The following is a 25,331-nucleotide window of genomic DNA, read 5'->3' as shown; positions in this document are numbered from 1 at the left end:
GACTCGTCCAGGTTCAAAGCGTGGCTCCCCCAGACAGAGGGACCCCATGGAGTAACTCCAGATTCCCTTGTACAAGTGGCACAAGTCTCCTGCACACCTCAGGTAACAACAATGTCCCAGAACCAAAGAATCGCTTGCCATCGGGCCCTCTGAGGGATCACCCAGATGTAGATGGTCCAGTGCATTGTGGGACACATGGCCGTGACCTCCAGCAAGTTTTAGGTGACTACCCTTTTGCCCTGGACTTTCGGACGTCGAAGTACAGATTAATTGATCCTACCACTACCAAGGCTTGTTGGTTACCAGTCCCGTTACCACACCCTTTACTCGATGCTGCAACAAGAGGGAACCATGCAACACCTTCAGCCGACTATGGCAGTGGCCCTGTTGTCGACCTTTGGCATCTGTTTTCTCCCCAGCACCATCTAAGCAGTAAACCTAGCTCTCCCGCGGCTCCCACTTCGGCACCGAGGACAATCAGGGCAACTTTGCACCCAGGCCTCCTACTTTGCAGCACTCTTCCGCTACTGTTATTATACTGGAGTGGTCCCTAGTTCATGGGAGGGTAGTTTTATCTTGCTGTAACATAAAAAAGGCCCCTTGAACATATTTAGCAATTATAGGCAGATTACCCTGTTGGATGCCACAGGAAAGATCTTTTCTAAATGTGTTTTATCTAATCTACTAGAATGGGTAGGGTTGGAAACAATATTCTACCACTGGAGCAGGCAAGGTTTAGAGCAGGTCACTCGACTCTGGATAATATAACATTGATATATCTTATATTGGAGAAATATGTGAAACGGAGGGGGAGGCCTGTCTATACGGCCTAGATTACAATTTCGTAGACAGGCAGACCCTTTGGAGGAAAGTTGAGTCACAGGGGAATTCCAAGGGGTCTCCTAAAATGTTTTATTGCTCTTTACACCACTACCTGGTGTCATGTTATGTTTGGAGTGCTACGCAAACAAATGATGGACGGAATGCTGAATAAATCATACATTCATACATTCACCCCCAGTCAAGAGATCTGGGTTAAATCCATTGTTCTTTTGATCTTTTCTTTTTGAAATTGTCATCCCGAGTGGGACGGGTATGCCCAGACGTGGGTCCCGTGCTCTCCATGCCACTGGAATCAAGTTATCCTGGCTGATGAGGGCTGAAAGCCTGAAACCGGTCCTAGGACGCTTGTTTCCAGTCCAGGGAGGACCTGGCCTGGCAGTTTGGACTGGACTGTTCCCATGAGGCACAGGGTCAAGACTGATTTGCATATGGCCAAACTGGAATGGCATGGGGAGCAACAAAACGATGGATTTAGGCCTAGATCTCTGTACTAGGGTGAATGTATGACATTGATCTGCATTCTGTCCATCAATTGTTCTTTTTGCAAATGTTATGTTTGGAGGCGGGCGGAAATCGCTTGAAAAAGGGATGCCTGTTGGCACCCCTCTGTATTTTTGCACAGTGTTGAAGGCCGTGCTGAGATCTAGTAAATTCAGTGCAGACGTCTCCCCCCTTCCAGAAGTTTTATAAGATGCTCTGTGACTCCTAGTAGGACAGATTCAGTACCCTGTCCCTTCCTAAGCCCCGATTGGGAAGGCTGAAGGCAATCTTTGGACTCCATAAAACTGAGAGTTATCTATTGACATGTTTCTCCATTATCTTGGCCATAATGAGAAGCATAGAAACTGGTCTATAATTAGACCAATTATTAGGGTCTAAATTAGGTTTCTTCAAAAGGGGCCGTACCATGGCATGTCTCCATGCCAGTGGGATATGTCCCTGCACTAAAGATGAATTGAGGAGCCCTTCCAGAACCTGCAGATTGTTCGGATCTAGAGCCCTAATCTTAGGAGCAGGAATAGGATCTGCGGGTAAGCCAGAGCTGATTGATGGCAGTGGTGTCAGGAACCACCGCCATGTCCATCGTGTTCCATGCCATCAATTTATGACACAATTCTGTAGGGGCTGGACCAATCAGGTCCCTGGTGGCCGGCCTCCCAGCAGTACTCCTTGGCAGGGATCCCTCCTGTATTTAATGCCATCCGAATGTCTACCACCTTTTGAACAAAGAAGCATGCCAGTTCCTCACACTGAGGTTGCGACAGTGCTAGCAAAGTCCCTTCATCAATCAGAAGAGAGTTTTCGAACAATTTTGGCTGTGTTGATTTGATCCAAATAAAACATCTCACGGTCAGCTCTGCATCACCCGTGATAGTGTTTAAGGGCTGTTTTATATCTAAGCTTACTATCCTCATCATACTCAATTCTTTCCAGGCCCTACATCTTGGCTTCTCTATCCGCAATGCATCTGTAAACCAGGGGGCTATATACAATCTCACTGGAGGACTATTTTTCGCAGGTAAAACTATATCTAGTGCGTACCGCAACCAGTCATCAGTTATGGGCTGATCCAGCTCCACCCCTTGAGTTAATCTGGACAGTGTGTTCCTTAAATGACTATCAAGGATGGGATGTCTAATCGCAATCAAGGCCTTGACTTGCTGTGAGGGCTATCCCCCGCGCCAACCGGTCCATTACTTTCCCAGATTTAGAAAGGTACCTCATAGTGACCTGAACATACTAACGGCATAGCAGGACCTGCCTTCAGCGATTTTATATTTGAAAAAGTCGGGTCTAGGAGATGTCCTGCTTGATGTGTAGGTGCTCAGTTCATGAGCTCCAGGCTCAGGACTCTGAGGTCCTCCTGCAAAGTCTGACCAACACAACATGTGCTGTCCTCCAAATGGATATTCAATTCCCCCAATAAAATAAAGTTGGTGGATCTGAGTATCTGTGGGGCCAGTAGATCTGGAAATAGCGTACACCAGTTTCCAGCATAATGTGGTGGGCGATACATTAAAATGCGTGCTATTGTGAAGTTATGAGTAAGTTCCAGCGAGAACACCATTGCTTCGCAAGCTGGTATCGGTAATTCATATGTACTGCATTTGAGTCTGTTTTTTTACACAATAGCTACCCCGCCTCCCGGTTTGTCACTTCTATCCCCCCTCACTATAGAATAGTTTGGCTGTAAGCCACAACCATGTCGGAACTCGAAGCCTCCTGTAACTACGTCTCCATTATGAACGGGCGCATGATCCACCAAAAGATTATAGACATGTTGTTGGCGACTTGGTAATTAACGGACATTAATACAATAGTTTTAATTAATGAATTAATTTATTTATTTATGTAAGAGTTTTCTATAGCGCTGGCCAGACCCAAAGGTATTGGAGCGCTTTACAACATTTGTCGTATAAGAATCGAAAACAGAGTATAACAGTAGTACACACATTGATTCGTGACGATTCCTGTTTGGGGAGGGGGGACAGAGGAGCGAGTCAAGAGGTAGAGGCTGTGAAAGTCATTCTTATCACAGTGACTGTATGCTCCAGTGGGCAAGATTCCGTGTTATGCGTCACCTAGCCTTTCTGAAGAGTTCGGTTGAGGAAGAGGACTTTGAGCTGGTTTTTGAATTTTTGAAAGGATGGGTTAGTCCTGATATGCACTGGGATGGCGTTCCAAATTTTGGGCGCATTTCCAGAGAAGGAACATGATAGGGTTTCCTGTTTGCGAGTTTTCGGAGGGATGAGAAGTAGAGTGTTGGTGCCCTTGAGATTCCTTATCTGTCCAGCTTTGTTGAGTTTGGAGGCCAGGTAGGCAGGTTTGCCCATGTGCAGGGCTTTGTGTGTGAGACAAGCAGTTCTGAAGTTGGCACGCATTTCGATTGGGAGCCATTTTAAGTCTCTGAGAGCGGGGGAGATGTGTTCGTATTTCTTTACTCCAGTCACCATTCTGGCTGCTTCATTTAGAGTTGCTCTGAGGGGAGCTAGGTGGGATTTTGCCGTGCCTGTGAGGGTCGCGTTCCCGTAATCCAATCTGGACAGAACAAGGGATTGTGTGTCTTGTTTAAGATTATTTGGAGGGATGAAGGGTTTTATTTTGTTGAGTGGTTTTCGGTTGAAGAAAGCACTCTTTGCGGTGTTCTTCATGTGTTTGACCATGTCTAGGTTAGGGTCGAGAGTGATTCCCCGTGATTTTACGGAGTCGGCCGGGATGAGATTGTAGTTGAGAGCATCAATGGTTTTTAGCCATTCTGTGATTTGGCGGGTCTGCTCTTTGTTGGCTATGAAAAGGATTTCCATTTAACTTGGTTGAGTTTCAGGTGATTGTGGGATAGCCAGTGTTGAACTTCTCTTTCAGTGTCATTAAGTCTTTTCATGTCACCAATGGAGGAAGTTTCTATAGAAATCAAACTTTCTTTCTCGACCATTACTTGAGGAGGTAGTCACCCTACTACCCGTTAACTTGGGTGTGCTACCTGACCCATAGCATCTTGTGTATTAATATTATACACATCCAGGGAGAAGTTGCAGGAACTCCATATTTGTTCATTTTTTGCTAGATCTAGAGATGCAAGACAGATATCTGAGCACCTTGAGTGCAGCGCTCCTAATTGTCCTGCTGAGAATACCTTTGCATCCAGCCCAAATCAGGCAGGGTTTCTGGCCCCTGGACCTATTTGGGCGTGGGCAGGCTTCCCTTAGGCATGCCTTCGGCTCGCCAGCAGTGTGTCCGCGCCTGTGTCATGCGTGTAGCTGAGTGGACTGCAACTGGCCCGCTAAAATGGCTGCCAAAAAGTGTCTCGAGTGAGGGACTTAACTCAGGGTCCACAATGCCCGTTTTGCCACAAATTAATCTAAATTCCCCCAAACACAAAACCTTAACTCATACGCCGCGAGCTTTAAAAAATGTAAAGAGTTTTAGTTTTTCAGTCCATTACATTAGTGTAGCAGTGCTCAGAGAAAACACCCTACCATATGCCCTACGTGAAGCTAAGAAGGATTGCAGAATTAAAAGTGCACCAAAATGCAAGGTTCACATTCTTTTATTTAATTTATTCTGAAAGTTTTATATAGCGCGAACATGACCACGGAGGGTATCAGAGCGCTTTACAGATTATGCAGCCAGATGGGTACAAGTAAACAAAACAGAATCAACAAAGCGAAAAATTCACAATCTAATAATGTTCGACATTCTCGTGAGCCAGGTAGCACGGCCAAAGTCAGCGGCTATGGTCCCAGAATCAAATGGAGAAGCCAGACTGAGGCAGAAAATTCTTCATCAGTAGCCCTTCAAGTTCATTTTTGAAGAAGACAGTGGAAGGGTTCACCCTGACTTCAGGGGGAAGGGAGTTCCAGATCCTTGGGGCCATACCTGAGAAGGCTCAGTTATAGGTCTTTTTATCTTGAATATTTGTGATTTGAGGAAAAGTGTGCTGACGCTTCTGGAGGCTCTCGAACCACAGGAGAGCTCTAGTTTCTGAGCGAGGTACAGCGGGGTCTTGAAGAGGTAGAGTTTGAGTTCATGGCGGATTAAGGATCTCCAGGGACAAAAATCACCGGGAAATATTTCCTAGGAATGTTTGGAAGTATTCTCAAGCTAGGAGAATTGCAAGAGTCAACTATTGTGGCTGAAAGCTTTGATGGATGTACCATTGATGTAATTGGTTATGAAAGAATGCTCATCAACTTAAACGGCAGAGAAGCCCAAATTAACTTGACTGCAGCCAAGAAGGGAGTGAATGTATTGAGATGCAGGGATCAATGGGACTTAGATATTATTTTGAACACTCAAAGCAAGGACCAGTTTTCGTGGTTAATGAGGTCCTTAGTGAGGTTTTATTGACCTCACAATTTCATAAAGAGGAACTAGGCTTGATGGAGGGGAATTCTTATCAAATTAATTTACAACAAGGGATGAAACCCGTTATACAAAAGCTGAGAGACATACTTTTAAATGTCAGGGAAGAACTCAAGTCTATGCTTAATGGTATGGGGAAGGATTGTAGTGAGGGCTGCCCTTTACCTACATACATTGCTAAGTTAGCATAACCGTGTAGATGCTAGAAAGCCATCTTTTCACTTTTGCTGCTTTTGCACACGACACTGTCGATACATGTTATTCTTTGAAAAATGCTTGCTTGACTTTTCTTCACATGAGAACTGTCTGCTGTTCACCTCTCTAGACGTGCGCTGCGACCTTGGTCTGCACATTGTGTAAAGAAACAGTCTGGGTCGCCAGACAAAGCATGTTTTTGAGTTCAGGTTGATCGGCCCATTATTTAGCCATAACACGCACGCAGCTGCAAATACCTGAAGGTAGAGTGCTTTTAATATTGCAGTCTGCATGCCTTGCACACACATTCGGAAGAAGAGCTTTCCCAGGAGCAGAGAACACCTGATCCTGTGATGTGATCCACTGAGCTGATCTTTACGGTATGGGGTTCCCCATTCAAGCCTAGAGATCTTCTATAATAATAATAATACTAGTTTACTAGCGAAAGGAAGGTGGTTGTGTTCCACTGTCATTTATAACATGGTTTCTCCTTTCATTTTCTATGGTATTGTAACAATGCTGATGGTTTTGATTTTAATCATTTGTCTGCTAATGTTAGCCAAAGTACTGCATCTTAGGGCACGTAGTTTATAAAATAAACCTTTTAAACTTTACCGTGTCTCTGATTACTCTTGTTGTGGACTGAGATTAATAACGAACAGGTATTTCAGATTCCCACCATTCCTGAGAGTACACTAAGTCGCTTGTTCTGGGTTGTCTATACACTGGGACCGCAGTCGAAATAACGGATAACGAATGGGACACTAAGCTAGTCGGATTGGGGTTCTGGGTTCTGAGGTGAGTTTCTGGTACACCACAATTCACTGAGGTCCTGGTTTCCTGCGCATAGTTCTGTGCATGAGCAGAATCCCTGCAACATGGCGCACCTAACATTTGGTCTTATGATTTGAAACGCCTTAGTAGTGCTTATCTTAGTCCACGACACCCTCACTCTTGTTTCCGGATAACGTGTGTGACGGATTTAACCTACCTATTGGTTGCCTAATAAGTTCTTACAAGCTTGTTTATTAAAAAGGTTTTCTAGCATATTTGAACCCTTGTGCTCCTGCTAAATCCGTTGTCGTTCTTTTTTTCGGGTCCTTATGGCGGTCGCTATTGCAGCGCATAGCCGGACAGCCCTGCGCCAGCATTTGACGCATTATGGGGTTCCGAATGACGGGATGGCTGTTATATTTGTGGTCAGTGCTAATACTGCACATCCGTATGAGTTGTTTTACTCTTGGGTGACTATACCGGCAGTGAATGCGGATGACAATACTTTTCATTCTTATACTGCCACAGCTATGCCAGCAAATTATACGCCATATAGGACGCTCGAGATTCCGATTTCTGCCTGGCAGCATACCATTTGGTTTAATGGCGCCCTTCCCCATGCGTTTACACCGGCGAGAATGGGCCCTTTGTCGATTGCCCGGGCCACATGGCCGGTGTTAGCTGGATACACGCCTCACCCCCGCTATCTACAAGCGACGGTGGCTGAGTTGCGTGTACTTCACACGGCCCTAATTGAAGTTCATAGGGCTTTAGTGCAGTATGTGTCACGCAACGTGCAGGTGGGGGCACCTGTCGTTGCGGGACAACCACCTGATCAACTTCAACTGTTTTATCTTGTGTAAGTGCTTTGACAATAGCTTCCACCAAACATTTCTTGGGTACCACATCCTCACCCATTAATGTATGACCTAAATATTCCACAGAGTCAAACAACAGTTTCAAGGTTAAGCTATGCTTTTCTAATCTTCCACACACCGTGTATATATGATCTAAATGCTCCTGTTTATTTTTAGAAACAATGAGGATATCATCCTGGTAGCATTTCACAGTCATCCATGTCCCTAAAGACATGGGACATTGCTGTCTGAAAAACAGATGTCGCAAGGCTAACCTAAAGAGCACCCTCTTGAATTGGTATAATCCTTGTGGTGTGATGAACACAGTTAAATGTTTAGAATCTTCTGTGAATTTTATCTAATGATATGGAGACAGCAAATCGAATGTGGAAAATACCTTTACACCTTCCAGCATGCTTATAACTTAATTAATATTAGGGAATGGGTGACAGCCAACTATGATGGTAGGATTGAGTGCTCTTAGGTCCACACACAGTCTAGCTTTTTTCTGCTCTGCAAGGCAAAACTATGAGTGACGCACATTCTTACAACTCAGTTTCTTTCATTATTCCATCCTGTTGCAGGGATTCTGCTCATGCACAGAACTATGCGCAGGAAACCAGGACCTCAGTGAATTGTGGTGTACCAGAAACTCATCTCAGAACCCAGAACACCAATCCGACTAGCTTAGTGTCCCATTCGTTATCCGTTATTTTTACGGCGGTCCCAATGTATAGACAACCCAGAACAAGCGACTTAGTGTACTCTCAGGAATGGTGGGAATCTGAAATACCTGTTTGTTATTAATCTCAGTCCACAACAAGAGTAATCAGAGACACGGTAAAGTTTAAAAGGTTTATTTTATAAACTACATGCCCTAAGATGCAGTACTTTGGCTAACATTAGCAGACAAATGATTAAAATCAAAACCATCAGCATTGTTACAATACCATGGAAAATGAAAGGAGAAATCATTTTATAAATGACAGTGGAACACAACCACCTTCCTTTCGCTAGTAAACTAGTATTATTATTATTATTATTATTATAGAAGGTCTCTAGGCTTGAATGGGGAACCCCATACCGTAGAGATCAGCTTAGTGGATCACATCACAGGATCAGGTGTACTCTGCTCCTGGGAAAGCTCTTCTTCCGAATGTGTGTGCAAGGCATGCAGACTGCAATATTAAAAGCACTCTACCTTCAGGTATTTGCAGCTGTGTGTGTGTTATGGCTAAAGAGTGGGCCGATCAACCTGAACTCAAAACATGCATTGTCTGGCGACCCAGACTGTTTCTTTACACAATGTTCAGACCAAGGTCGCAGCGCACGTCTATAGAGGTGAACAGCAGACAGTTCTCATGTGAAGAAAAGTCGAGCAAGCATTTTTCAAAGAATAACATGTATCGACAGTGTCGTGTGCAAAAGCAGCAAAAGTGAAAAGATGGCTTTCTAGCATCTACGCGGTTATGCTAACTTAGCAATGTATGTAGGTAAAGGGCAGCCCTCACTACACCCCCCTTTGATCGGGCCACTAGCAAATAGGGAAACAATTTGGGGTCGCAGAGTTCAAGTTCGAAGAAACAGAACCAAGGGCACGAATTGTAAATCCATATAATTGCCGTAAAGGTTCGAAGAGAAAAAAAAATGAGAAAAACCCCATTAAAAGGGAAAAAATTTAAAGGAAAAATTAATCGTAAGGCCTAAAGATAAAGAGCCTAAAGTCGGAAAAAAACAACAACAAGAAGTTGGACGAGATTCAAATTAATCCATCAATGTGTAAGCACAGTAAGTCGCAACGGCTTCCAAAAAGAAGTCGTTGGACTGGTCAGCAAAGGTGTCCGCCATCCAGTCCAGTAATGCAAAGGAGCATATATGGTCGTTGACAACTGGAGCCTCTAGCACAATCAGAGGACAACTGGCGTTTTCTTCAAGATAGCTACGTGCCAGGAAGTCATATGCAGCCGTACCGATGTCTCAATTCCCTAGGACTCCATGTGCCGCTCCACAGGCCATAATCCTGACGCCAGAACAGTCCAACTCATGAGCCACTAAGGGACTCATTAGTCGATCAAAATCCGGGGCAGGAGACACCAAGTTTGACAGGCACAAATCCAGAGCCCATTCGAATGGACAATCTAGGCAATGAAAAACAGGTTGGACGCATGTAAAGTAGGAAAACCGGAAGGACAATCCATAGGCAATGCTTAAAGTCGCCAGTGGTAATGTTCCATAATATTCAAGCATCCGGTTACGAAGATGGTCCAGCCGTGACAGGCTGTCGTGTGACACAAATTGTGCAGCCATTTCGTAGTAAGCAGACCAACAACAGGACGCCAGCCACAAGGGCGAGAATCAACGGGAGACCGCCAAAGACGCTGGAAAAAATAGAATGAAAAAATGCCGGTATAACACCAAAAATAGTTTGGAAGGAGGTCACGAGGCCGGAGCCCACAATTTTGAAAAAAAGCACCAAGCCAGTTGTTGACGAGGCATTAAAGATAGTTTGAATCAGAGCTCCAAAATGAAGTGGGAGATCAGTATTCAAAAGCGCCTGCACCTCGGTGCGCGTATTTGCTACGTGAAGGACAAAGGTTTCACGGGAAGAAGTCAGCGCGATTTCTTTTTGAGACAATAGAGCCCTTATTCTGCTCATCTTGTTGAACTCTGCTTTCAAGGTTGGAATGGAAGGCCAGATGGGTACATCCAGCCGCCCATGCGGGGGTGGGAAAAGTACATTCTTACAACAAACTACCCTCTGTGATACAGTCACAATGTAGGGAATTCCCACTAGCATCCAGCAGCAAGCTTCATTATTTAAAAGCAAATAACTACCGTTAGCTAGCAGCGTGAAAGACGGTGTAATAACTGGTACTGGAATCCCTTTCAGGACGCAAGCTAAATTAGGAGCGTGTACATTGCATGCACCATGCAATTGTATGTGTCTACAGACTATAGAGTGATCAGGTGCGGAAGTGCATTCCTCACCTTTCAAATATACCTCTTTACCATCTCTCGTACACCTGTATGTAAATGGGAGTGACCAAACTTCATGCAGGAAGGCAGTACCAAGTGGTTCATATCTACTTAGGGCATAATGTTTCATGCATGAAGTGAATTTAAACAAAGGAAACGGCAATGTGATTAACCCGTGGATAAGCCACACAGCAGAATTCAATTTGGCCACTGAGAAAGGCAAAGGTTCTAACTTTTCTTTATGCAGTAATGAATATGTCGCATCTTTCATTGACATGAACTGTTGTTTTGCAGTGAGATTAAAAGGTAAGAACAAAGATGACGTATTCATGTAGTCCCAGGGGACTTTCCCAGCCTTTAACGTCTGCAATGTCCATGCAAACTGCATTATAGAACGTAACTGATTTTGACCATGGTACAAAACAGACATATCATTCTGCACAATATCAACAACAGATGAAACAATATTATCTAATGTGTAAATTCGAGAAGAAAGGGTGTTAATGCTATTGTCAATAACAGCGAGAACTTTTTCCATGTTGGCTTGATCAATAGCCCTTAACCTGGAAGCAGCTTCAATTTGTAATAACTTCCAAACCTCGTTATAAATAGCATACACCCATCTCTTGGACCTGCCACCTACAGGGCCTTTAACAAAATCATTCAAATCTAATGTAATGTAATTTGGACAAATGAAGTTTAACAGCTGCCAATGTGGAATGTTGCAGCCAAGATTGGCATAACTTACCTACCGAGTAGGTAGTTACCGAATGAGAAGATTCAAAATGAGGGTCCACGCGAACTTGCGTGTACCCTGGTGTCAAACCTAGAAAACATTTTTGACAGGAATCAGAACTCGTCTGCCATGTCAACCATCCCTCAGAATGCAATTTGGAAATGTTGAAGGATGTATCATTAATGCGCGGCTGCAACGCAGCAAGAGACAGATCAGTATGATTATCCCAATATGGGTAAGCACCCAGATCCGGAGTAGAGGGAGAATTCAGTTTTTTCGTAGTAGCCAATCCAAAGCAGGTGGTCTGGAAGATTGTCGAATTTAAGAATAAAATGTGATTCGGGATAAGGCAGGCACGATGCAAAGCCTCTGTTCCTTGTACCTGCCACGGTTTGGAACCCCAAACCGATTTAAGATCAATAGTAGCCTTCCACAGATCATAACCATTGATTGACAAATCATCCAGAAAGGATTTGGAATATAACAATTTAGTGTGTGGCAGCCTAATTTTAGAGGCTGACTCAGCCGCCATTTTAAAATAAAATGAGGCAGGATTCGAAACACCGAAATCAGAAAAATAAGTGAATTTGTTCACCAATGTTGGCGTTGGACAATGTTCCCATTGGGTGAAATTTACAACATTTCGGAACGTATTAGCTATGTGTAGGAAACGATTGCCATAATGTTGATAGCAAAACTGCTCACCATAATTAGCAGTATCTAAATTCAAATCCTCAGCATCAAATGCGGCATAATATTTCAAATCAGAGAACAGTGCCTCTATGGCCTGAATGTCCCAATCATCAGAACGGATGTTTTGTTTAACTACATCACCCATAGAAACACGAAACACATTTGGTACATTGATAACCTCGGTTGGACCATGAATCTGAAATTTAACAGCATCCCACGCAATCCCATCTAGCACAGGCCAGGCAGTAATATTCACAAATGTCTGGTCCCTTTTCATGATGTGTGATGAGGAGTGGGGGGCCAAAGTTCCATCAATTAGTCTAATTGTAGATCTTTCTTTAAGGTAGTGTCCATTTATAAGACGAAAAAACACCACCACAAATCCAATGGACATGAATAGGAAAAAACATATGAGTAGTAGCCAAATGTAAGTCCAAGGGGGAATTAAAAAATGTTCTTTAAACCAAACCGCAAAAATAGAAATTTTGGACAGGGCATTGGAAGTCATTGAGTCAGTGTCAAAAGAAGCACAGGACCAGGTAATTGCTGTCGACTGTAAAACAGACAAAGTTACATCTACAGGATAAGCATACTCAGTACCTACCAGGCGGTGGTATTGACAAAGGATCAGTAACTGTATGCATCTCGATGGCAACATCAGACATGGTGGTAGATGTCGGTGGCAAAACAGAATTTCTCAGTATCGCAGGGCAAGAAACCGCTGGAGTCATACTAAGAAGAATCGGCCTCTCGCTGTAGTTTGACATTGTCAATGGAGATGTACCTGTTATCCTTGCGACCAGGAAGTGGAGGTAAAATGACTGTTCTTGTACCCTGCACGCCAAGCACTGGAACCGGGGCTCGATAAGAGGGGCCGAACTCCTTCTTGTTCTCCACCTTCTCACGGACCAGGTCACCAACTCGAGGTAGCCAGCCAACTACCAGGATCTGAAGCGCAGCATCAGATGTAGAGGGTACATGTTCCTCTGCTAGAGTGTCTCTGGCTCCTTGTAGAGTCTGCAATACAGCACCGTGATCATCTACGTCAAAGGGTGCGGCAGGTGCCGCCATGTCTAGATCGTCAAGGTCCGGGACAAACATTTTTATGCCAAAGAGCATCATGTATGGGGTCCGCCCACCCAGAGACCTTCTAGGGAGATTATTAAGTGCACGTTGGACATTATAGAAATGGGTTAGCCAGGTCCGGCCAGTGCCTAAAACCCTGGCTGTCAAAGATTGCTTTAAGTCACGGTTCATTCGCTCCACCACACTATTACCCTCAGGTCAGTATGGAGACGAAAATTTGACTTGGACCCCCAGATTCTGCATGGCTTTTTTGTACGCCTTAGAGGCGAACGCAGGGCCCTGATCAGAATGAAAGGTACCACACGCAAAAGTTCCCACAAAGACACGCAAATCCTTGATGACAGTACGGGCATCAGCACTCCTTTGTGGCCACACCCACAGAAAACGTGTGTACGAATCCACTGCAACTAAAATATACTTATACGCAGTATTAGAGGAGAATGGACCGCAGTGATCCAAATAAACACACCCAAGTGGTTTATTGGATATGTACAACTGTGTTTGTGGTGGACGCGCAGTAGTTGAAGGTTTAATCTGCTGGCAAATGTCACAATCAAGAACATAAGTGCCCGCTTGTTTATACAAACCGCGCCACCAGTAACGTTGGTGTAACAGATTAATAGTAGCTGCAACGCCGTGGTTATCAGTCCTGTTATGGTTAACTCGGTAATGGGCAAGCGCCCCCAGAATAAGGATGAATTACCTTATTGGCTTGCTGAGAAATTTGACCAGCTAGAAGCGGTCTTTCCGAATACTTCTCCTGTGGAGAAACACAGGATACTCCATTAGTTTGCCAAAAGACTTAGTCCCAGAAATGGCCGATTGTGACAACTGGGGTAAGGTCTTTGCCGCGACATACTCGAAGTGCTTCGGCACTCCGTCTATGTCTGTGCTTCCCTCCGTCATTAAACATGTTCAAGACAATCACGGAGCGGAGGCGGCTGTGGAATTGGGAATGCGGCTTGTCGGGGTGTTCGACGTGGTGGCTTCCATGGTCATGGGTAACCTCAAAGGAGATGCTGTGCAATTGCAAGTGGGTAATAAGTTAGACCTCGTGGACGAACTCGACAAGCCTAGGGAGTTTCCTAAGATTATTGCAGCAGCCTATAGATCTATAGGTCGCACAGCCTTGGGTGTTAAACCGACTGTAAAAATTCCTGATTTGATACAGCAGACTAAGGTGAGCTCGTCTGGTAAAGACGATCGCCCTAATTTTCCAAAACAAAATTGGCGACAAAAGAAACAGGGAAAGCAGCGACAGAAACAGGAGTCTCGTCCTGCTTCGCCCGTGCAGTCTGCTAGTGAACGCACATATGATCTGCGCGATCGCTCTACTATTAAGTCACTTGATAGATTTCAGGTTTCTGACCAATGTTTTCCTCATTCTTCACAGGAAACATCGGCTTCACAGTCCGGTGGCGGAGACCGTGGGAAAGGGCGGGGTGCCCAACAAGGACGTGATCAACCCCGGCAGACTGACGGCAAAGGCAAGCAAGACGATTTTGCACGACAAAGACCCCCGTTTCAAAAGAAGAAAGTTGCTGCACTGACAGCGAGGTATGCCACAGATAGTGCGGACGCAGCTTCGGAACCTGACATGGGCACTAACGCTGCTCGACAGCGCGCCGGAAGTTACAGTAGTGCGACAAGCCCTGCGTCCATATCTGGAGGCGACAGCAACTGACACGTTCATTACTGTAGAAACTGCTGACACTAGAGTGGCTCCCCCTGATAGATTATATAACATTGTTATTTTGATTGAAGGTGACATACAACGTACAATTCAAGGGATCTTTTGGGATCATCTGACCTCCTCCTATGACATTCTGTTGGCGGAGGCGGACTGGCCCCCGGCTTTCATTTTAGAGGCTCCTAGGTGGGAGGAGGTAATCCTCCCTTCCTTTGCGCACACAGTTCCGAATGAACAAGCTAATAGGTTAGCCGAGGAATGGGCTCAAGTGTTGGCTCCGGCGTTGTACCGTACTCAGGTTGGGTGGGATATATTTTCGCCAAGCCATGAGATTCCCTTACGGTCCACGCCCCAGCCGCAACCCCAATATCCCATGCGTCGCGAAGCTCGAGCTCACGTCGCGGAAATCCTTGATCAATAGGATTATCAGGGTGTTATTGAAGATTGTGTGTCCCCAATGAATAATCCCTTATTCACTGTGACGAAGCCTGATGGGTCGTACCGCCTGGTTTTGGATTACCGGCACCTAAACTCTCACTGCCGGACATGGGCGGTACAGAATACCCACAGTTCTGCTCTCGTCATAGTCTCGTGAGAAAACGGTTTAAAACCACACTTGACATTTCCAATGGCTTTTTCAGCCATAACCTGTCCTCCATGAGTAGTGAATGGACGGCGTTTACTTCTGGCGGCAAACAAAAACAGTACAAGAGACTGCCGATGGGCTATAAAAACAGCCCGGGCGTCTTTGCCGCTCGTGTGGTCTCTCTCTTGGAGATGGTAGACCCTGATGCGTACTCGTATGTCGATGATATCTATCTCACTGACGACGAGTTGTGCCCGAATCTAAATCGCGTTGATCGCATAATTACTATGTTTGCAGACTTCGGTTACAAATTCAACTTTGCGAAGTCTCACATTGCAGAGTATACAGTGTTGTTTTTGGGCTACGAGCTCAACAATGAAGGTCGAGGACTGGCTCCTTACTTTCTGGAAAAGTGCGCAAGCTTGCGTGCTCCAACATCATTGAAAAAACTACAATCTTTGCTGGGCTTTCTGAATTTCGGTCTTGCGTATATTCCTGATTATGCCCAGCGTATCAAGTCGCTTTATGCCTTGGTACAACCTACTTTTTCCAAATCAAGTTGGCTGCCAGAGCACACAGCAATTTTGCAATCTTTGCAAGCTGATCTTCTTGCTTCAAAATATCTACTGACGCGTGATAACCACACAAACCTGGTCATAAGAATTATACCAGGTGCAGTGGGCTTCACGTACTTAACTTTCAATGAGGGCGACACCGTCCCCATTGCATGCAAATCACACTTGTACACTTCAGCTGAACTGCGTTTTTCCACTGTCGAAAAAGTGGTGACGGCAGTACAGATGGCGATTCTGAAAGAACGAGCGCTGTAGCAAGGTAAACGTATGTTGGTGGTCACACCATATCCTGCCCTAGAGGACTTGGAAGTGTGCTGTCACAAAGGTGTGGAAAGGAAGAGTGGACTGTGGCATTTGTATCTCACACCCTTAGTGAGACCGAAATAAGGTATACTGTCATAGAGAGAGTTGTTAGCATGTGTGTGTGGGCTATGGGGCACTTTCACAAGTACATAGCGGGCTCCCGTTCTATTTTGAAAACTGATCACAAACCCCTTGTTGAAATATTGTCTCCAGGTGGGGGATAGAATGGTACTTTATGTTTTGCTAGGTTGACGTTTAGACGTCAAGAGTACTGCTTTAAAAATGAGTTCGTACCAGGTAAAAGAAATGTTACCTTTGACAGGTTATCTTGATTAACCTCTGTTCCTTGCAATCAGGTGTAGGTTTTGAAGGACTATGAGGAAGTGGACATGGTATCCACCATTAAAGAAATTGTTTTGGAAAGCTTTGAGAATGTAAGTGAGGAGATATGGAGGGAAGGAGATGAAAGTGATCTGTTTTTACTGCAGGTGAATAAGTCTGTTGTGCAAGGGTGGCTCAAAAGAAGAGACAATCCTGCTATGTTGTCTCCATTTTAGATGATATCAGGAGAGTTGGAAATTGATGGTCAGAGTATCTTCTCATTGGCACATGAAGGAAATTTAGGTATGTCCTGCATGAAAAAGCTTATTAGGACGTGTTTTTGGTGGGCAGGCATGGATAGGATGGTAGATAAGGTGGTAAGAGAATGTGAGGTGTGTGCTAATAGTGACAAGATGTTTAAGGCTGTTCCTGCATGTCCTGCGGAATGGGCTGATTCTCCATGGCAGAAGGTGGCGTTGAAAATGACATGCCCTTTCTTTGCTTTGTCGCAGGAGGCTCAGTTTGCGATGGTATTAGTGGACTGTCATTCTAAGTGGCCTGAATTAAAGGTTGTTACACAAGCTAACACTGGGGCTGTTATAGAGTTGTTTAAATGTTTTTGTTTGGGAGGGATATAGACTGAAGTACTTATCACTGACAATGGCGTGCATTTGAAGTCACAAGAGATGGCGAGTTTTCCTTGATACTGCAATAACCGACATGTTTGTTTTACATTGCATAAACCTCAATGAAATGCACAGGTGGAAAGGTTTAATCATGTCTTGAAGGAAAGTATTGAGTGAGCATGAGGTTTTGGATTTAAGCGAAAGAATAAGTTAAGAGAGAGGTATTACTCCCCATACAACCACATGAATATGTCCATTTAAGTTATTAAGGGGCAGGGATCTGGCCTCCAAGTTGTGTGCGTGAGGGTTTAACAGAAGGAAAGAGAAGAGCTTACTGCACTGAAGGGGATGGTCTTAAAAGTTCAAAGGAAAGAGGAGAAAGATAGACTGGACTATGATGCTAGGTGGAAGGTCAGAGAACCTATGTTAGAAGTGGGTCAGTGGGTGAGGATTCGTAAACCTGGTCTTCTGTCTAATATCTGCATCTAAGTTTGACAAAGCTATGATTGTGGTCAAAGTCAACAAAACCAGTGTAGGCACGCAAGATGATTGCGTTTGGAATGTGAGGAGAGTGGCCAACTGTAAAGGTGATAGAGGGGATTGCTAATCCTTATATGACACAATGATGAGGAATGGATGGTGGACAAGTTGGCATCAATTATTGTGACATTGAATGTATTGCGTCACGGGTAAAGGAGGTGGGTGTCTATGGGAAACCCTCTATTAAGTATGTAGGTTATGTGTGAGGTTGTTTAGACCTAAGTGTTACCTCATTGTTATATTATATTTTGTTTTATGTTATTAAAGGGGATAGATGTGTTGTATATTGTTTCTTTCTCTTGGGGTAATTCCTAGTGTGAATATGTTATTATCAGGTTAGCTTCAACAGGTATCACTGCTATGGGTGATTTAAGGCTGGACTTCATGGGCTATAGTCTTCCAGGGTATGATATCTCTCCCATGGTGTAATATCTCTCCCAAGGTGCAGTGATATCTCTCCCAGGGTGTGATATCTCTCCCAGCGTGCACTGATATCCTTCCCTTGGTGTGATGAAGCGTCTCTCTGTTTCCGCAGGCTGGATCGCTGCTCCCTGACGGACTCTTGCTGTGATGACCTCTCCTCTGTCTTTTGTGTCCATCACCATCTCGCAGACCTGGACTTGGCCGACAATGAACTGGGGGACTCTGGAGTGACAAAGCTGTGTGAAGGACTGAGACACCCGGACTGCAAGCTACAGACCCTGGGGTAGGTGTCCCTTGTGCCACAGAACGGTGGATTGAATGTGAGGCATTGCAGATCACTTGTGTCTGGCTAGTGCTGAGAGAGCCATTTTTAGGTCTCGCATAGGAAGCGCATGCGCTGCCTCTCCGAGGCATCAATTAATCAGTATTACTAGTGAAACTCCACCAATTGCGTTTCTCTTTTTTTGTGGCTTGCCATTGGTGAAATCTGGCATAGCTCTTCTTATCTCACTCATTGTTGTCTAGTGGTCGCATATATCCCTTCCGTTTTCTTCCGTTTCTGGAGAAAGCAGCATTGACCAACTACAGTTAACTTACGCTGCAGGGAGGTATCTTTTAATGTAGGGACTAGTTTTTTCTTGCCATGGCGCCTGGGACAAATTAGAATGCTAATTTCTTAAAAGAGTTAGGGGTGTGCGTGCTTGTGTGTGTGCGTGCGTGCGCACTGCTTGACTTTCTCTTTGTACTGCGATCTCTGCCCACAAGTTGTGAGAAGCACGTCGGATCGCAATGTCCGGATCTGCGTCCGTGGCTGCCGGCTCTCTCGGGTTGCAGGAGTGGGGCTGGCTTCCTTCAGGGAGCTCATTCACTCCATAGGGGAACCTCAAAAGGACACAGTGCAGTCAGTGTTACACTGCGTGTCTTTTCGGCAGTTCCTGAACAAACAGGCTACCGGTGCCAGTTAGTGGGTTTGCTGCCGACCTCACTGCATTGAAACCCAGCGCTACGCGTTTCCTGCAGCTCTCTGTAGAGCTCCTGGTCCAACTTGTGAAAGGAGGATTCGCAGACAGTGCAGCTTGTCTGGATTCCCCAAACTGTGGTCTCTCGCACCATCACCTGACAGGGCCCTTCCCCGTCTCCTCATGCCGTGCCCTCTTGCTCTCAACTCCCCTCTACTTTTTCCGCTCCCTCCCATCCCGTAAGGACCCTTGAGGCACTCCCACATAATGCTGGTATTCAGTCCGGTGCCTGCCTTTTGGGGAAGCTGGCTTCATCAAAACCCCCATCTTCACTTTCCAGTCCCCGCCTTTATCTTTTCCATTCCCCTGCCTCTCCTGGCTCTTCGAAGTAACGTTATAGTCTCAAAAGTGCCATCCAAATATTCAACATAACAATTAAATGCGCGCACAAGCCCAAAAGCTGTCAAAAGTGTCCTAACTGTGCCGTAGAGCGACTACTGTGTCCGGGCTTCTAACAACTTAACGTGAAGCATACAAACCTCTACCCGGCCCTCTCAGGAGTTCATGGGCACCAGCTGTCAGGAGGACATGTCCCGATTTCCCTAAAGCGTCCAGAATATGTTTATGCAAGCTGTACAGTAAAACATTTATTCATTTAGATGTCTGTCAATCACATTAAAACTGTGTTGAAGGCTTCACTCACAAAAGTGTATGTTCAATCGAGTTGGAAATGGTCCTATTTTGGGGGAACATGTGCTATTTGCAGAGGTAGTCATCCCAAAATACTAGAAAAGCAGAGACGCTCACACAACAGAATAATGGTGATAGTAAACTGCACAACGCAGAGTTCATTGACCAAGCCCTTGGGGTGGGGTGTTATTAGCTAAACCTTTATGTCATCAACCTCATTGCGATGAACAGCTGAGTCGGCTCTGCAGAGATCATCAGCCATCAACCTTCCGATTGTTAGCCAGGTAAACAACAAACTGCCTTGAAACCCGCTCATTTTTACTCTCAACGTTTCATAACATCAACCTTGTGACCTTGGTTCTCCTCAAGCTTTAACGTGATCTATTTACTGAGCTAAGCGCACGCTGACGATGTGTCCGTGAGTGTAACGTGTAACTTGTAGGTCACGGGTTTGGTCGGGTAGATGAATAGATGGCGCACTTTTTCAATGGCACTACAAACGAAAAATGTTATACCACGCCTTGTAAAATGCACAGAATCTTATCTGTCTCACAGACCCTCTAATACATGTTGTGGAAAATAAGGAGCGCATAGAATCGGAGCGCAAAATAAAACAAGCATTTGCAATGCAATAGGTCTCTCATTTGGGAGATTTTGAGCTATTGGCATTGTAAATGACAATGCCTTTTATTTATGTGCTCTTTGTACTTATAGAGGTTTTCAAAAGACATAAATAAAAGGCATTGTCATTTACAATGCCAATAGCTCAAAATCTCCCAAATGCGAGACCTTTTGCATTGCAAATGCTTGTTAACACTTCCCACCAATGCAACCTATTCTGATCACCAATGCGTGGCCACAGCAACAAATAAAACACTTTCATAATATGGCCTCCGTGTCGATTTTATGGCATGACACGGAGGCCTTCTTATGCAAGTCTTCTTTATTGCCACAGCTCAGCTGCAACAATTGAAGAACATAGAACTACAATGAACATTCTAACGTGTTATAAAGTCCCCCCATGACCAGCCATCTTCCTTCTTTGTTGCTGCTGCTCAGAAAGATCAGTACTCCTTTTACAGCTTGCCGCTTTTAAAGACTTTGACTGTCTATCATGCTGTATGACTATGTATAATTGTTTAGTTGATATGGTTAACTTGGTAGACTCGTTTTGATGTGTTTTATGTTCATGTTTATGGCCTTGAATTTTTTCACCTTCTTTCACAAGCTCTACCCAAACTATGCGCTCTTTCTCCGGTTTCATTCTGAAACTGAATAGTCTTTCACTACTTCTGTTTACCTATAAACTCTTACCAGTTTAATACTTGCGCGTTCCCAAACGCGTCCCTTTGATCCACGCGCTATCTCATTGAGCGCCTGTATTTCTATCAGACAAGTCGGCTGCCAGGACTCCCCTCATAGCGACGACGAGCATCTAACCGAAGTGACCCGCTCCACAGACCCCTCGTTCCGGCCCCCTCGACGCGATTGTGCGCATCGAGAAGGGCTGGGTTAGGCCAAAGAAAAAAAGGAAAGGAAAGTATCCTAGCAGGCAGCCACATACGTTGCTACGTGTGCGGCGGCCATTTTAGGACTTTGGGCTGAATTTCATTGCACAGAACGCCAGCACCATTTTTCTTAGTGGGGACAAATCAGCTGTCCCTGACACGCTACCTGCAGATTCAAATAACTGCCTTTATCTCTAGGATCAGCTGGTTGGGACGCACATTGCTCGATAGGAACTGCTAATGAGAGGCTACCCTTATCTATAGGGGACTATTATATAAAAGCCTTTTATCCTTACTAAACTTATTTAAACCTATAATATTCTACTTACTTGCCAAATTTAATTTTGTAATTACCAGATTCATAAAAGCTTTTCTAAAATCCCTCATTAATCCCATAAGAATGTCTCCACCCCCGCCTCAAATAAATATTGAGGAAAAATTGGAGGAGCTAGTCAACAAGGCTCTGGAGAAGGTTTTGGGCATAATCGATAAATAAAAAAATAGAGTCCATATCTCACACATCACCACACCCCTCTACGAATAAACAAAATGGAGCAACCAAGGCTCCCAAGAAGAGGGCTTCTGAAGGAAACCAAACAAAGGGCGCAAAGCAAACTAAAACCTCCATCCCCTCATCACACTCTCTAGGCGGTGACCAGGCTGGTGCCTCGGGCACCCCAGATGGGCAAGAAAAAGGCTTGAGCTCCCTATCCACATAGATAGCGATGATAGCTATGAACCAGAAATCGAGCTATCCTGCTCCTCTGAATTCAATACAGATGTGGAAGAAGTACAGTTAAGGGGAACGGGAAGCTCCGAAGAGGCATCTAAGGCCTCGGGATCCAACATGGGAAACATGGACCCATTTGGTGAGGAAATGTTCGATCCTCTATTAATAAAACACCCCCTGTCACCGGAGTGGACCCCATCCCAACACATCGCAGACTACCTCTCCTTTTGGTTGAGGAAAGAGATTCCCAAAGAAGTGAGATCCAGACTTCGGTCTGAATGTCCGCGTCCCTTCCTACCCAATAAAGTGGCTATGACTCCGGAATTAGATCCCAAAGTAGTAGCTTTCATAGCTAAGAACACCAAAGACCCCAGGAAAGACATAGACAAAGGATTTAAATACTGTCAAGACCGCCTTCTCAACACCACAGGCCCACTCACCAAATTATTTGAGATGGCCGAATCAGCCTACCTGGGAAATAGTCAAATTTACCCAAAAGAACGTAGAGAATGGGTACAGAGGGCTATATGCCTTATAGGCAATTCCAATACCGCCATCTCCACAGAGAGAAGGAAAGGGGTGCTATTGAAGATCGATCCTAAGCTGATCAAATTATCCAAAAAAGATGGAGGTCCTAACTCCCAAGGCCTTTTTTGGGGGGAAGATTTCATCAAGGAAATGGCTAAGTACGTTGGTGCCTTTAGTTCCATCCAAAAGTCCCAGAAAGAAATGTAAAAAGTTTTTCAAGATAGAGTTTTTACCAGGGCCGGGAGAATGCGGGGTCATTTCCCAGGCCATGGAATACCCCCCTTATGACCCATCATGGGCCGTGGAGGCAGATTTAACAACTACTACGGCACCCAGCAATTCTACCCACAGAGGTAGAGGAACCGCAGACGACCCTTCTGAGGCGAGCGGAGACAACGTTCCTTCACATCAGGTAGGAACCTCGGAAGACCTTTCAGATACCCCTCCAAGGGTGGGAGGGAGACGACGCCAATTCGCTGGCAATTGGAATTTAGTAACTCAAGACACTTGGGTCTTGAATACAGTGAAGGGTTACAAGATAGACTTCACCGATACCCCCTTCCAAACAAGACGCCCGCGAGAGATTACCTTCTCATCCACAGACAAAGATCTGGTCTCTCAAGAGGTAAAAGACCTACTAAAGAAAGGGGCAATTATCGAGGGCACACAATTAGGCTTCATCAGCAACATCTTTCTGGTAGAGAAGAAAAACAAAGAACAGAGACCTGTCATAAACCTAAAAGACTTAAACCACTGGGTTGTCTACCATCACTTCAAGATGGAGGGACTACACTTTTTAAGAGATATCCTAAGAAAGGGCGACTGGCTGACTAGACTGGACTCAAAAGACGCCTACCTGACAATCCCGATCTGGAAACCCCATCAGAAATTTCTCCAATTCACATGGGAGGGAAAGCTATACCAATTTTGCAGTCTCCCTTTCGGACTGTCATCCGCCCCTTGGTGTTTCACCAAGGTACTCCGTCCCGTGACTGCTTGGTTCAGGGAGAGGGAAGTGAGACTAATTATATACCTCAACGATATTCTCATAATGACCTAATGAAAACGAACCATTTAACTTTACACAGACCTCACAATACGACTGCTGGAACACCTAGGCTTTATAAACAAGAAAAAATCCTGTACAATACCAAGCCAACGAACACAGTTTTTGGGTTTCCTTGTAGATACCATGAAAGCAGAACTGAAACTACCAGGGGAAAAGGTAAGGAAGGTGAGGAATCAGGAAATATCAAAATCATATTTGATATTTTGGCTTTGTTTGATTCTTTCACTGATAGGTAAAATGACTGGTTTCATAAGAATCTCTCCTAATATGTGTCATCACATTTACCCACAGAGAATGGGTAAAAACCCTTAGTACATCAGCCCCCAGTTTCTAGTGAGTCAGTATTGATAGTAGGCGAATTGCCAACACCTCAGGCTTTAAACATTCAATGCAAGGTATAGTGACAAGTATATGTGAAAAGAGCGCTATCACCAAGCATCTGGGATAGTGGTTAAAACACGACACCAGACTTTTGAAAAACATGGACTGCAGTGTCACTTGGAATGCTCTGCAAAAAAGGTTCTTTCCAAGTTCAACAAAGATTGGAGTGATATTGTTTGTACTTGCAGTGATTCAGCTATGTATATGAAAAAGTTGGGTGATGACTTGTTAAAATTGATACCCGAGCTGAAGTGATTCCCTGTAGGAGATCCTTGCCACTTGTTAGATGGAATGCTGAAAGCATCTTTACAATCTTCAGAGTTAATGAGGAATGCCATTGACTTTTTAGTCCATTCTAGTGCACTGTTTTCTTATGCACAGGAACTAAAACACAAATACTTATCATTTCGTGCATTGTGTGGCATCAAAGAAAGAGTCATCCCAACTGTGTCCCTTAGCTGATGGTTCTCAGTCAAAGGGGCTATGAATGCTATATTACCCATGTGGCAACCGTTTACAGAATGTTTGCTGAGTGATGATGCCAAAGGCAAGAAATGTGACTATCTTTGGTCACATATTGATAGTGATGTGAAAAAAGTACACTCTACTGCATTCTTAGATTTTTACAGGAATCATAACTGCTGTAGTGGACATTGTAGGAGAGTAGGATCTGCATCACATGGGCACCCCCACTTTTTACTGGTGTTTCACTGTTTTTTTACCTTAGTCTGGCTGTGGCCCTGCTAATCAGGACCCCAGCCTAGCTGCTTCCTCTCTAAAATGGTTTGCATGTACATTAGGTACATATCTAATTGGATTCTGGAGTGCCTTATAAGCCCCTAGGGGCTGAAGCATGTATTATGCCACCCCTGGGAAGCACTCCAAAATGATACCACAGGTCTGCTACTGCAGCCTGGGTAATGGTGTGCTTGCACCCCTTACTGTGGTATAGGCTACCTATATCACTACCATTGCACACACATATAAAACCTATAAGTCACTCTTATGGCAGTCCTTAACAATCCTGAAGGCAGAGTGCTTGGTTTTTATGTGAGAGGGTGCCCCTGCATGAGCAGAGCCCCTCTGCAGCGTTCGGAGTACCTCCTCTGATGCTGTTTGTGGTGCAGCCTGACCATATACTCTTAAGTGCATTATAACCTCGCGGTAAATGATAACTTTGGGATGGCTGCACGGAAACATGTCATGTTGGGTGTCAAACGCTTTGGAACATTACCCCCCCCCCCCGCCAGTTCTGGCGGCGGGGTAGCATTCCACCCTTCTAGAGGGAGAGACATGTTCACACTGGTCTACCCGGTAAAGACTTTCTAAAGCCCTGGCATCACAAAATGGATTACTCTGCCACAGACATGGGTCTGGCC

The 25,331-nt window shown here is 44.8% G+C and overlaps 1 protein-coding gene across 2 annotated transcripts in view; it reads left to right on the top strand.

Moving 5' to 3' along the window:
- LOC146822514 (NACHT, LRR and PYD domains-containing protein 3-like) overlaps nt 1-25,331 on the top strand; it is a 326,776-nt gene that overhangs the window by 153,111 nt on the left and 148,334 nt on the right. For both annotated transcript variants that reach the window (XM_085613632.1, XM_085613633.1), the window contains exon 8: nt 18,200-18,370. In XM_085613632.1, coding sequence (XP_085469758.1) covers nt 18,200-18,370 — 171 coding nt within the window. The remainder of the gene's footprint in view (nt 1-18,199; nt 18,371-25,331) is intronic.

Source organism: Triturus cristatus, chromosome 6 (genome assembly GCF_964204655.1).
Source record: "Triturus cristatus chromosome 6, aTriCri1.1, whole genome shotgun sequence".
Lineage (NCBI taxonomy): Eukaryota > Metazoa > Chordata > Amphibia > Caudata > Salamandridae > Triturus > Triturus cristatus.
This window is presented reverse-complemented; position numbering and strand designations above follow the sequence as displayed.